The sequence below is a fragment of the Schistocerca nitens genome, chromosome 7 (assembly GCF_023898315.1).
Source record: "Schistocerca nitens isolate TAMUIC-IGC-003100 chromosome 7, iqSchNite1.1, whole genome shotgun sequence".
Classification (NCBI taxonomy): domain Eukaryota; kingdom Metazoa; phylum Arthropoda; class Insecta; order Orthoptera; family Acrididae; genus Schistocerca; species Schistocerca nitens.
Genome location: NC_064620.1, coordinates 164,595,939 through 164,609,724, shown reverse-complemented (window position 1 = coordinate 164,609,724; position 13,786 = coordinate 164,595,939). Strand labels below are relative to the sequence as shown.

At 39.3% G+C, this 13,786-nt stretch overlaps 1 protein-coding gene across 6 annotated transcripts in view; it reads left to right on the top strand.

The window, feature by feature from the left end:
* LOC126195378 (dystrobrevin beta) overlaps positions 1–13,786 on the top strand; it is a 620,666-nt gene that overhangs the window by 567,197 nt on the left and 39,683 nt on the right. For all 6 annotated transcript variants that reach the window (XM_049933955.1, XM_049933957.1, XM_049933956.1 and 3 more), the window contains 2 exons: positions 1,996–2,221; positions 10,984–11,127. In XM_049933955.1, coding sequence (XP_049789912.1) covers positions 1,996–2,221; positions 10,984–11,127 — 370 coding nt within the window. The remainder of the gene's footprint in view (positions 1–1,995; positions 2,222–10,983; positions 11,128–13,786) is intronic.

Below are 13,786 nucleotides of genomic sequence, written 5' to 3'. Positions count from 1 at the left end.
ACCATTCTAGTGTCCAACACGTATGAAGTCATCAGTGGAGTACACATTGAAAATGGACTCATCTGAAAGCATATCATTTTGCCACTAAGAGTATCATTAACAGTGTCTGTGTGAAACTGTCATCAAAACACTGACATTTTATCTCATACAGGATGTGAAGCCATGACAGTGAGCTGTGACTGGAAATAGTGAATGAAAGCCAATGTTGCAGCCCACATGCTACCAGGTCGGACTGCAGAAGATGGCATCAAATCATCCCAACAGACAGGTCCACACATAATGCAGTTCTCCAGCATAAAGCCAGCACTGTAGATGAGACACTGTGGTTCTTCATGACTATGCTGACAATAGGGATGATGTCTAAGTTGTGGTTATATTGTGTTGCCCTGTAGCTGCTTGCTGAATTGCTTCAATTCACTATTTCCAGTCACAGCTCACTGTCATGGCTTCACATCCTGTGAGATAAAATGTCAGTGTTTTGATGACAGTTTCCCAGAAACCAATGATGTTGTCAGATTCTGGTTTCAGTTGTACTGTTTTTGAAAACTGTGTAAGTTAATCTCATTGTGCTGAGCAGCCAGCTTTGTACTGGATGTTCAGGCTTGTCCTTGGCTACAGTTTTCTGATGCCCCCCCCACACACACACACAGGCAGGTGCTAACGCTCACATAGAATGCTGTGCTGTAGTTGCAGCAATGTTGTTATACTTACATTGTTGTTTGTAAGTGACAACAGAGGGATCTTGAAAGAGTTTCCAGTTGTTTCCTACCATGTACCTTAACCCCAAAATTTACATTATTAATTGTGGTGCAGGTCCTAATTGTCTTTATAAAAATAGATCCCATAAACACTGTTTGAAGTAGACACATTTCACCGTTCATGGTTTTCACTCACCTTGTCATATTTTCAGTTCACAGACCACTAGTATAGCAGTACATCATCTGCAATGTTTTAATGGACAAGAACACGGAGGGAGTGCATGACTGTAACAATTAATCCAAAATCCAGTTAAAATTCACTGTGCAGTATTCTATAAATGAGTACATATATATACAATCATACTTTTGAAATGATTGTCTGGGAAAATACTTTTATTACAAGGAATCTGAAAAATTCACGGTTCGTGATAAATGCAAATACACATCTAAATTCCACCCAAAAATGCAAAATTACCTAATACATGCTATTTCATGGCAAATTGTGTTCTGATGAACTATTTCATCAGAGATAGTTTGAAATAGCTTTATTTTCTGCATATAAATACTGAAAATGTACTCAGTTTTGGTTACTGGTATTGCAGATCCTCTAGTGAAGCCCAGTTTCTAAAGATAATGTGTGTAAGAACGTGTTTTCAAAATAAAAAGTGCATGAACACAATAATGTATCAGTGTGCTCAATGGTCTGATGTCATACCACTCGTGGGCCATTGTGAGATACTCACCATGTAATACAACATGAAACTCAACTGTGGGACCTGGTATCTTAGAACAAAGAAACACTTACGTTTTTCGGCTAGCTAAAGTTCAAAAGTGGGTCCAATTCAGACACTTTAATGTGGCAGTTTTAGGTGACAGGTGTTGTGAATTGTGGTTGCTCAGATACTGGTAGATGTCTGGCCTGAAATACTTAGCATAGCCAGAAGAGTGTACATGGTTGCTAGATGTTATTGTGCCACTAGAGGGAATATAGTGTTATATTAAAATGTTAGACAATAAAACTTTTTGCCTGTTTCAATTATTTGTGTGAACTGACATTAAGTGACTATCCATTTAGTGCAAAACATCCAGTCCATGTATATCAATAAGGAGTCCTGGAAAAGTGTTCTGCTGTAGCTCGTGTTTTGATGGTAGAATATACAATTTTTGTTGGTGTTATGGACAGCTTCTCCATCCTGCCTGCCTTTCCCTTAGCAGGTTCCCACTCACCACCCCCTTATGCATGCACAAAATTACTACATCCATTTTTGTATACTAATATTTGGAATGTTATGTACAGAATCACCAAGCTTCACCACGCTCTACCCCAAATTCATCTCCACGTTCAACAAAATCCCCCCCGCTACCACCTGGTGCTGGTGCTCCATCATCAAGGTCAGCCCCTCCAACTCCTGGTGGCCAGCTTCAGCCTACCATGATGTCCTCACTTGGTTCAGGAGCTGATTCTCTCACAGGTGTTGGGGGAGATGTAAGATCAGCTTTTGGAGCATCCTCAGGTATTGTAGGTAAATATTCATATTCAGTCATTATTATGAATATATGTGGTTTCATCTTTTCTGTGTAATATAGTCGTACATGTTTTTTTTTTCCCCTGGATAACTTGAATTTTAACTTTCAGTTGACACGGCATGTGTACTGAGCAGTCTTTCACTCTTCAAAAGGGTGTGTGTGTGTGTGTGTGTGTGTGTGTGTGTGTGTGTGTGTGTGTGTGTGTGTGTGTAAATGTACTCAGTTTCTGGCAGTTTAAAATTGTGTGCTGGACAGGGTTCAAGTCTTAGTTCAGTACATGTTTTTAATCTGCCAGTAAGTTCATACCAGATGTATATCAACCTGCTGACTTCTAAAGTAAAATTTTGAAGAACAGGTGTAAAAGCTGTATCTCAGTTGACTACACAGAGGTGGCAAAAGTCGTGGGGTAGCTATATGCACATATGCAGATGGTGGTAGTATCATATACAAAAGATACAAAATGGCAGTGCATTGGCAGAGCAATCATTGGTACTCAGATGATGCATGTGAAAATGTTCCCAACGTCATTATGGCCACACAATGAGAATCGGCAGCCTTTCAGTGTGGAATGACAGTTGGAGCTAGATGCTTGGGACATTCCATTTCGGAAATCATTAGGGAATCCAATGTTTTGAGATCCATAGTGTCAGTGTGTGCCAAGAATACCAAATTTCAGCCATTATCTCTCATCATGGAGAATGCAATAACCAATGACCTTCACTTAATCCTTAAAGTGGGCATGACAGATATGTCCATCCACACTCTGCTAATTCTGTGGCCAGTAGCTAATGGGAATGACGAGATATCAGTCTGCAGAGTTATCAGTCTGCCATTGAAACTGTGGTATTGGTTGAGCTTCATCCACTAGACAACAGCTCTTTTCAGGCAATTCAGCATATTCTGGGCTAGTATAACATCTTCCACCCAAGTGAACATCGATAATATGCATCCTGTAAAGCAGCTGCAAAAGCACATGATTTTTGTTTGTGTTTGCTGCTGCATTAGTGAGCTGATCTTTTGCAGAGATGAATAGAAGTCTTTTTTTCTTTCAAATTTTAAAATAAAGCTGCTTTTAGCAAGTGATGATAATTTCAGTGACAGTTCTGAAATATTTCAAGATACGGATTTTGAGTCTAGTGAAAGTGATTTCAATTCAGAAACAATGATTTCAATTCAGAAACAACTGATGACTAGACACTAATGCAGCAAATGGTGCCTAGTGCATTTGTGTGTCCTAGTTCAGTTCATGATCAGTATTTGTTCAGTAGTAGCATCGGTACAATTATGCCTTTAAACAGTATAATGTGTTAGGTTGTTTTATGTGTTTTGTGAATGATGCTTTGTGAAAAATAATAGCTGAACAGAAGGACTTCCATTCACGACCACCATAGCTTCTCGTCACAATTCAGCAGCATGTTCCAGAGTTTACAGTTTTCAGAATACTACAAGGATGAGGTAAAAATACTTTTTGGAATGCTCTTACTTCAAAGAATTCTTTCCAAACCAGCACACAAGATGTATTTTTCAAAGAAAGAATCAGTGGACACACCTTTCTTCAGGAAACTGATGAGTGAAAAGTGGTTTCATCTTTTATTGAAATTCCTCCACTTTGCTGACAATACCTCATATGATGCACTAGGCACTATCAGCAGAAAAGCATCCAATTATGGAGCATCTGCAGTGTAAATTCAGATCAATATACGGGCCAGAAAGGAACGTCGCAGTTGAGGAATCGTTGTTGCTCTGGAAAGGATGGCATGGATGAAGCCAATTTACGCCATCAAAGTGCAGCAGATTCAGCATCAAATTTTACGAAATTGGTAAAACCCGCTGGAGGTATGTATGGTACTTCATTATTTACCCTGGAAAGGACACTAATTATGTTAGTCATCAGGAGAAACAATAACCTCTCAAATTGTTTTGGAGCTTGCTCATGATCTCCTTGGGAAAGGTCACTGTATTTATCTTGACACATGGTACACCACTCCAGATTTGGTGGACAAACTAACCAGCAATAATACAAACATTTTCAGCATAATGCAGCAAGATGGGAAGGGGTTCTCTGGCTTCATAAAAACAAAAAAAAAAAAATGAAGGAAGGAGAGTACATAACAGGTTACAGAGGTAAGCAGATGGTAATGAAATGGAAGGACCTTCCGTAACAATACATTTTTAAATGTAAACTCAAAGAAGGGAATCGTTCAAAAGCCATGTGTTGTCATTGATTACAACAAGAATATGTGAAGTATAGATAGGTGCAGTGGTCAGGAGCAAGCTGAAAAAATACTATCAGAAGCTTTTCTGCCACTTGTTGGACATTGCATGCTTCATGCATATGTTCTGTACAAGAAGCATGATGGTAAACAAAGTAGAATGAGCTTCATGATTAGTGCTGATGAACAGTTGGCCATATCTTCACCACAACAAGGGACATCATTGGGACACACACCTAGAACACCAAAAGCGACACACCTTACAGCCAGGCAGTTTCCAGACTTTTTTCTGCCCACAGTGAAGAAATGACCAGCAAAGAGGTGTGTGGCTTTCACAATGAGACTTCATACCGGTGTGCATCAAGCTAAGTTTCCATGTGTGCAGCTCCTTGCTTTAAAATGTTTCACACTGAAGAAAAGTAATACCATAAAAATCAATTTTTGTTAACTTCTGCAGTATATCTTATCCATTCCCACCCAATATCAATTTAAATTCAAAAATAAAATATGAAGGAAAACTATTATATATGAGGGAAGCACCGATATGCCAGGACGTACTGGCACATATTACACACTGAGGAAGAGACACGCACATGCAAGCTACCCGCTTAACAGGTTAACAACCAAGAGCAGCAGCATTTGTGTAGGGTTGTCAGTTCTGACAGACAAGCAACACTGTGTGAAATAACCACAGAAATCAATGTGGGACATACGACAAACACATCCGTTGGAACATTGTGGTAAAATTTGGCATTAATGGGCTATAACAGCAGAAAACTGGTGCACGTACCTTCACTAACAACATGACAGGATCTGCAGTTCTTTTAATGGGCTCGTGACAATAGTTGGACCTTAGGAACTGGAAAACAATGGCCTGGTACAATGAGTCCTGATTTCAGTTGGTAAAAGCTGACTGTGGGATTAGTGTGTGGTGTAAACCCTATGAAGCCATGGATCTGTGTTGTCAACAAGGCACTGTGCAAGCTGGTGATGGCTCCATAATGCAGTGGGCTATGTTTACATGGAATGGATTGGGTCCTCTGGTCCAACTGAAATGATTTTAGACTGGAAGTGGTTTTTTTTTTTTGGCAACTTGGAGACCATTTGCAGCCATTCATGAACTTCATGTTCCCAAACAATGATGCATATTGTCACTAGCCCACACCCTGTTCATGATTGGTCTGAAGAATGGCCAACCAGGTCACCCAACATGAATCCCATTGAACATTTATGAAATATAATCCAGAGCTCACACCATACACACCTTGCACTGACAACACTTTTGTAATTATGGATGGCTATAGAGGCAGCATGGCTCATTATTTCTGCAGAGGAGTTCCAGCGACTTCTTGAGCCCATGCCATGTTGAGCTGCTAAACTTTGCTGGCCAGGAGATGGTCCAACACAATATTTTGAGGTATCCCATAACTTTCATCATCTCAGGGTAAAGTGTTCATAAGTTTTCTTTGCATTTTTCTGTACCTGTAATTTGCTTTTTAAAAGAAAGGAAAAAAAGAAAATGAAAGAAAAAGAAAAAAAATTAGTCAAGTAATTATTGTTTTTCTCCATATTCCAATTTGTACATAAAACAACATAGTGACTCTGAGGTCAAGAAAGTGGACATGCATTCAGGAGGAGCAGGATTCTATACCCATCCTGGCTATTCCAGTTTAGGTTCTCTGTTGTTTCCTTAATATTCCTTTAGGCAAATGCTGAGGTATTTAATTTGAAAAAGATGTGTCCAGTCATCCCAACCCCAGCCAATTTATCTCCACCAGGACATTAAACCTAATTTTACTTGCTTTCTTCTCTTCTGCACAGAGAAACTTCTTGTCTTTATGCTCTTAAATCTTTTCAGTTTCAGTAACACATGTTGTGTATGGCTCTAGTTACAGTAAGGAAATCTTCCCATCTCTGACTTCCCTAAATAGCTTTAACACAGTGAGATAATCAAGGTAAATCAACCAAAAATTAAGATAAAGACACTAGTTTATTATGCTTACTTTCTCTCTCTTTGTTGTAACATTATACAGCTAACTTATTTATCCATCAGAAGTCAGAAGTATGAATATTATGTAAAGTAGATAACTATACACCTCACAGAGGACTCCTTAAAAATACACAATTATATGTGCTACTATTAATGCAAACCAGTTTCAGATAAATTTCACAACTGCAATATAAGACAAAAAATTTCAATGCTGTTTTGCATTCTTCTCTAGTAATCAGAGTGCAGTTATGTATTTTGTTCTAAAAGTCATCATCAACCTCCCATTAGACTCAAACCTCTATAAGTTAAAGAACATGTATATATCTGTATCTTACTGGCCACTCCTTTTAAAAATTATCTGATAATCTAGATTAAAGGACTGAACAATGAAGAGATTAAAGGACTGAACAATGTTGGTAAGGTTGGATTACTAGTCACCACAAGACAGTTAACACACACACACACACACACACACACACACACACACACACACACACACACACGCGCGCGCATGCGCAAAATCAAGCACCCCTGACACATACGCACATACGTGCCTGCTCTCTACCCACTGGTGTCCTGTCGTGAATAAGCAGTGGGGAAGAGGGGGGGGGGGATAAATCAGGGTTATGTGGGGAGGAGAAGACCCAGCACTGCCTGATGTAGCATGCAGAGACTAGATGGTGGCCAGACAAGGCTGCATGGCAGTATCTGGAGGCTGTGGGGGCGGGGGAGATAGGGAGTGAAAAAGGAGGGCAGCAGAAAGGGGAAAAGACCCATGGTGTTGGCTCCAGGTACACCGAATAGATATTCAAGAGCAAGAGGCAGAGGTGCAAGCTATAGGAATGTGATAGACAGGCACCGGAGCCAATAAGTTCATACAGCACATGATGGCAATGACATTGAAGAATGCATTGAGAGGGGCTGACATGACAGAGGCTGGGTAGAACATATGGGTGCAGTGGTTAGCAGAGATTGAGACCAGAACTATTACAGGACCCAAGAAAATGTTGCACCCACTCAGTGCAGATAAGTTGATGACAGGGTAAATCCACATGGCACTGGCTGCAAAGCAGGCATTGAACTCAAGTTTGTTTTGCCTGGTAGAGTATTCCACCTCTGGATAGGCAATTCTGCTCTTGGCCACAGGTCATTTGTTCTGGTGGGCAGCTGGTTAGTTTTCATACCCATATGAAATGCTGTGCAAAAATTACAGTAGAGCTGGTATATGACATGGCTGCTTTCACAATGATTTTCAATTTTTTAGAGTCTGCCAGTGTCTGTTCCTCACAAATTTGGTACTACAGAAACAGACCTCAATGGTGCAGGCATTCCTGAACCACCTCTGCTCCCTCTGCAAGATACTGTTAGCATACACTCCTAATTACTACACAATATCTGTCAAATTGAAATCTTTGCCTTTGAACACCTGGAAGAGCACTTCAGAAACCACTACAGACACCACCTCCAAAAATCCTACTCCCAACTTTCCAACATAGACACTTGCCTCTTCAGTTCATACCACCATCCATGACCTCCCCCTCTCCCACCTAACCAGCCTATGGATACCACCTCCAACTTGGCCTTACCATCCTTCCCACGGTCTCTTCCGAAGAACACTAACACCTCAATAGAAGAAAGAACAGCCATCTGCAACCTCAAGACAGACCCGGATTTGATGACCTTCACTGCAGACAAAGGTTCCACCACCTTCATAATGAATCACAGTGGCTACCTGACAGAAGGCATCTGCCAACTGTCTGTTTCCTGCAACTACAATCTCTGCCATAGTGATTCTCGTCCTTACTCAAATCCATTGGCCCATCCCAAAATCTCTCCATGAAACCTCTCCCCCTCCTCACCCCAGTGAGACCCTGCACATTCACCTTGTACAAGCTTCCCAAACATGTCAAACCCAACAATCTTGGATGCCCCCTTGTAGCTAGTACCATGCTCCCAGTGAAAGAATCTCTACCCTTGCCAACAAATACCTCCAACCAGATGCTCATAGCCTAGCATCTCATATTAATGATTCAGACCACTTCCCTCACTCACTCTCAACCATCCAAACCCTATCACCACCTTGATCCACACTCAATACTGTTGATGCCACCTCCCTGTATACCAACATCCCTCATGGCCATGGCCTTACTGCTATCAAAGACTTCCTCTCCCAGCATCCTTCAGATTCCAAACCCACTACATTATTCCCAATTCATCTACCCAATTACATCCTCACACATAGTGACTTCTCCTTTGAGGGAAAGATATATAAATAAATGTGTGGCACAATCACGTGTGAAAGCATGGTGCCCTCCTATGCCATTGTGTTCTCATCTATAGCAGGCCTCCCTAGCCTCCCAAAACTCTAAACCCCTGGTCAGGTTCATTGATGATACCTCCATGATCTGGACCCAGGTCAAACCAACCTACCCTAATTCATCCACAGATTCTCCCACTCGTCTCACCTGGTTGTCCATAATTCAACATGCCACCTGCATGGATGTCGACCTCCACCTCCCTGATGGCTCCATCACACCTCTGTCCACATCAAGCCCACTAACCATCAACAGTACCTGCATTTTGACGAATGTCATCCCTTACACACCAGAAAATTGCTTCTATATAGCCTGGCCACTCATGGACGGCATATCTGCGGTAACTAGAATTCCCTTGCCCAGTATGCTAAAGATACCACTGTGGCATTCACAGGTAGTCTGCAATCAGATTTCCGAAGTCACATCTTCACACAGCCATCTCCCAACCATTAACCAAAACAACCAGCCACAAAATAACCACCCCTTCATCATTCAGTATGAAGATATCATCTTCATATCATCTAAGTTGTGCTCAGTAGGAGTGAGGTCAGGTACCCTCATGTCCATGTAATGTTTATAATATTTCTTTGAGTAATGGGTTGATGGATTTCCATTTTGAGTGGAACAGTGTACAGCAAGTTGCTATAGGTAAGCAGATGATACAGGTTTTTGGGTGGTGTCATTTGCTATCCATGTCAGGAGTGATAGCTGACATAGTACGGGTCTCAGTTCATCCCTTGCAAACATTAACCTTGTTGAGATGCTGTAATAGGCCTAAACTTCATGTTTCTGTTAAGACAGATTCATTGCTTCATGTGGATTTTTAGTTTGTAAATATTCTGCCATCAGCATGTATAATTACTTCCAAGGTCAGATGATGATTTGCTGTACTTTGAGCATCCAGCAGTAGTATTACTGGGAATCTGTTACTACTGCAGACAAATATAGTACCTGGACAACTTCAGAGAGGTCAGGTACCCTCATGTCCATGTAATGTTTATAATATTTCTTTGAGTAATGGGTTGATGGATTTCCATTTTGAGTGGAACAGTGTACAGCAAGTTGCTATAGGTAAGCAGATGATACAGGTTTTTGGGTGGTGTCATTTGCTATCCATGTCAGGAGTGATAGCTGACATAGTACGGGTCTCAGTTCATCCCTTGCAAACATTAACCTTGTTGAGATGCTGTAATAGGCCTAAACTTCATGTTTCTGTTAAGACAGATTCATTGCTTCATGTGGATTTTTAGTTTGTAAATATTCTGCCATCAGCATGTATAATTACTTCCAAGGTCAGATGATGATTTGCTGTACTTTGAGCATCCAGCAGTAGTATTACTGGGAATCTGTTACTACTGCAGACAAATATAGTACCTGGACAACTTCCGAGATTTTGTGCCCCTCACATCTGGTTCCAATAGTCTGGTCTCAACCACATCCACTGACAAATTCTCTTTTGTACATTATGCGACTTCTGTTAACAATTCAGCTCAATGTCTGAGTGAATTACAGTGGCACACTATACTGATTCGATAAATTATTCTTCTGCAACATGGCAGCTATTGCTAATTGAGTTGATCATCAATGTTTTTTGTTAGTTGTTTGAATTGTTCCATTTATTGGACTTCTGACTATCCATTGTCAGTCGTACCAAGTTGGAATAATGAAAGAGAGAGAGAAAATTAATAAAAGAACTATGCTTATCATCAAAAGTTTCTTTAGTAAGAGTGACACTATCTCAGAAATGCTCAACACAATGATCTTAAAGGTTAAATTGGAAACATTACGACAGACAGTGATTCTACTGTCAGTAAGGCTTCCTGCACATTTTCCACAAATAGAAAGGAAAGAGGGAGAGGGCAATGATGATGCCAATGCAGTACTTGTCCTCTATTGCACACCATACGATGACTTGCAGAAAACAAATGTATATATTGGCCTAGACACTTTATCCAGAGGACTACTATGACATTTTGACATGGGACATAATATACAGCCTAGTAATGTTTTTATTTTTTATTTATTTTTTTTATTTTTTGAGTTGGGAGGGGAGGAGGAATTATTAAAAAGTAAAAATCTGTGCTTTTAATTTGTTTATAGAAGATCTATTTGTAAATGAACAAAACAGTGTGTCTATTGTCTTTTGTTTCTTTAATATTCAGACATCACATATTTGTGTCTGGAAAATTTATTTTTCCTGGTTATATCTGAAAATTTACAGTAGTACCTCATTTCACCAGGATCATCTACATCATCTTTGGCTGGGTCAACAAACAATTCTGGAACAACAAACAGCAGTAGTCGAAGCCTTCGCAATGACTTGCTAGTAGCAGCTGATTCTGTTACAAATGCCATGTCCACACTTGTCAGGGAACTTAACTCCGGTGAGTTCCAGTTCATATCTCATTTTAATTACATTGTATTCCCAAACTTCAGCTAGAATTTGTTTGGAGATAAAATAATTTAAAAGATTAACAAAATAATTAATGCTTTAATAAACAAGCCCCTTGATATGAAAGTAATTATTTCACTTCTGAATGTTTCTTTTATTGCTTAATTTTGGGGGATTTCGCAGTGATTTGCATCACCAGTGCAAAATTTTGTGTGGAAGAGATGCTTTTGGGAATACAGTGTATTAATTTTTATTTTAATATATGTGAAAAAAAGACAGATTCCATCAGTTTTATTAAGGAGTATTAATAAATTCTGTCTGAACATGGTTTGAGTATCACTAATTTGTTCCCTAATATATAAGTCATAAGTAAGAACTTTTGGTTAGCGAGTTCTTAACACACCAAATATAAAGGTGAGATTCTTTAGCTAATTACTTCTGCATACACTGATGATGCCAGCTTCACGTATGTTACATCATGATTATGTCTTTGCCTTTTATTTAGTTCCCATTAGTCATTTTAACTGCATTTTTCTCTTTTTCTCTTTCTCTTCTGCATTACATTACTACTCTGTCTGCCACAAGCCTATTTCCTTTTTTTAAAAAATCTTGTTGCATAATACTGCTTACTCTGCTAAAAAAAAAGGGCAAATAATTTAAGGCTGGAGTTGAAATTGTGAAGGGATAGTTAAAGTGAAAAACAAAGGAGAAGAGCTGACAAAAATAAAAACGAAAATGATGGGGGAACTATAACACACAAGAAACAAATTGAACTCAGAATATGTAACAAAAACTATGATTTTTTTATGCACATAATGTATTTACAGATGAATGAAAATTATGAATATATGACCAAAGCAGTGAAATAATTTGTATCTCACATGTTTACTATAAGGGGAGACGGGTGCCAAGGTCAGCAGCCATCATATTGCTGATTACTTCATTTCTCAGATACTGTCATTGGCTGTTACACTGTTTCGTAAGCTGGTTACTTTCTCCCTCTTCTTGTACAAACTGTCTAACATATTGATTGAAGATGTCATAAATATCTTTCATAGAGCCATGATTGGAGACCTTCTGTATTGGTCTCTTTGTAATAATCTCATGTGGATGGTAGTATCACTTCGTGCCTCCATTCGTTATTGCACATCCTATTGCAAAATTAATTATTTCTAGAAGTCTTAGATATTCCAGTAAAATGTCTCATCTTGTGGCAAGTGCTTTCCTTGCCATTTCTCCTGCTCATTGTGACTCCTTTGTTTAATCTGAGTAACATGAGTATCTTTCTTTCCTTCTCTCTTGGTCTCACAGATTACCTCCCACTAAAGTTGCAACTAATGCTATATGTTGAAGTTTCAGTCACTGTCACATGCACCTTTCCTGTAACTGTTCAAAAATGGTTCAAATGGCTCTGAGCACTATGGGACTTAACTTCTGAGGTCATCAGTCCCCTAGACTTTAGAACTACTTAAACCTAACTAACCTAAGGACAGCACACACATCCATGCCCAAGGCAGGATTCGAACCTGCGACCGTAGTGGGGGGGGGGGGGGGGGGGGGTTCCAGACAGTAGCACCTAGAACCGCTTGGCCACTCCGGCCGGCCCTGTAACTGTGTGGTGATGCATTTTGTGTTAACTGTAAATACTTTCACAACTTACATATCACCAAAGAATAAAGACTGGATTGTGGATCTGTATTACATATTCCTTCTATTCATATAATCATATACTGCTACAGTTTATTATACAAGTATTACCTGGTGGACAAGTGAATCATGACCAGAGCACATAAACTGTTCAGTTACTTTGAGCCAATAGTTTCAAGTACCAGTAGTGCAGATTCTGTAGTGCAACTATACTGTCTGAAATACTGGCATGGGCTTTTGGAATTCTGATGTTGTACAGTTTTTTATAATACTGTCCACAGTAACTGATTTCTCTTTTCCAAATGTTCTTATCATTATACATGTTTAACTTTTTTGCCTTAATTAATCATGAATAGCATGTTTGTGGTGATAACTTCATGACCCATCCATATTATTAATAAGAGCGATATAAAATGTATATATATACTACTACATAAAGACAATACATTGTTTAACATTGTTACTGAAGATCTCAAAGTTCTTTACCAAATTACTTCAACTGTAACAAACACTGATATACACATGGGCTATAAAGTTTTTTAAACAACAATGTACTGGTTTTGTGTGAAAGCAAGCTGCCAAGAAAGAAAACACTGCGCTGTGAAGATGTGTGGTCGAGTTTACTTTCTCGCAGTCAGTTTTAAGTATGATAGCAGGGCATATATACTATTAGAAAAATTTTTCTCCCATATTATTTCTCCTTATATAAAGCTTTAAACAAAAATTTTATGCTGTTTTTGTTTTCTTCCTCGCAGTTGGTTTTAACAGAAAACAGGGAATTTGTATTTAAGGCTTATCGGCTTATGGTTAGTATACTGTTACAGAATTTGAATTGTCCAAATCTTTGTAATCCTACCCATTCACAGATTAAAACTATGCAAAATGCTGTTATTGGAGCCACTATACTCACAGCTCCAGCGGCTGGGATCTCTCTCACATCCCGTATAGCAATAATCCCAACTGCTTTACCCACTCATTTTAAGCAACATTATTTCTCAGTCAAG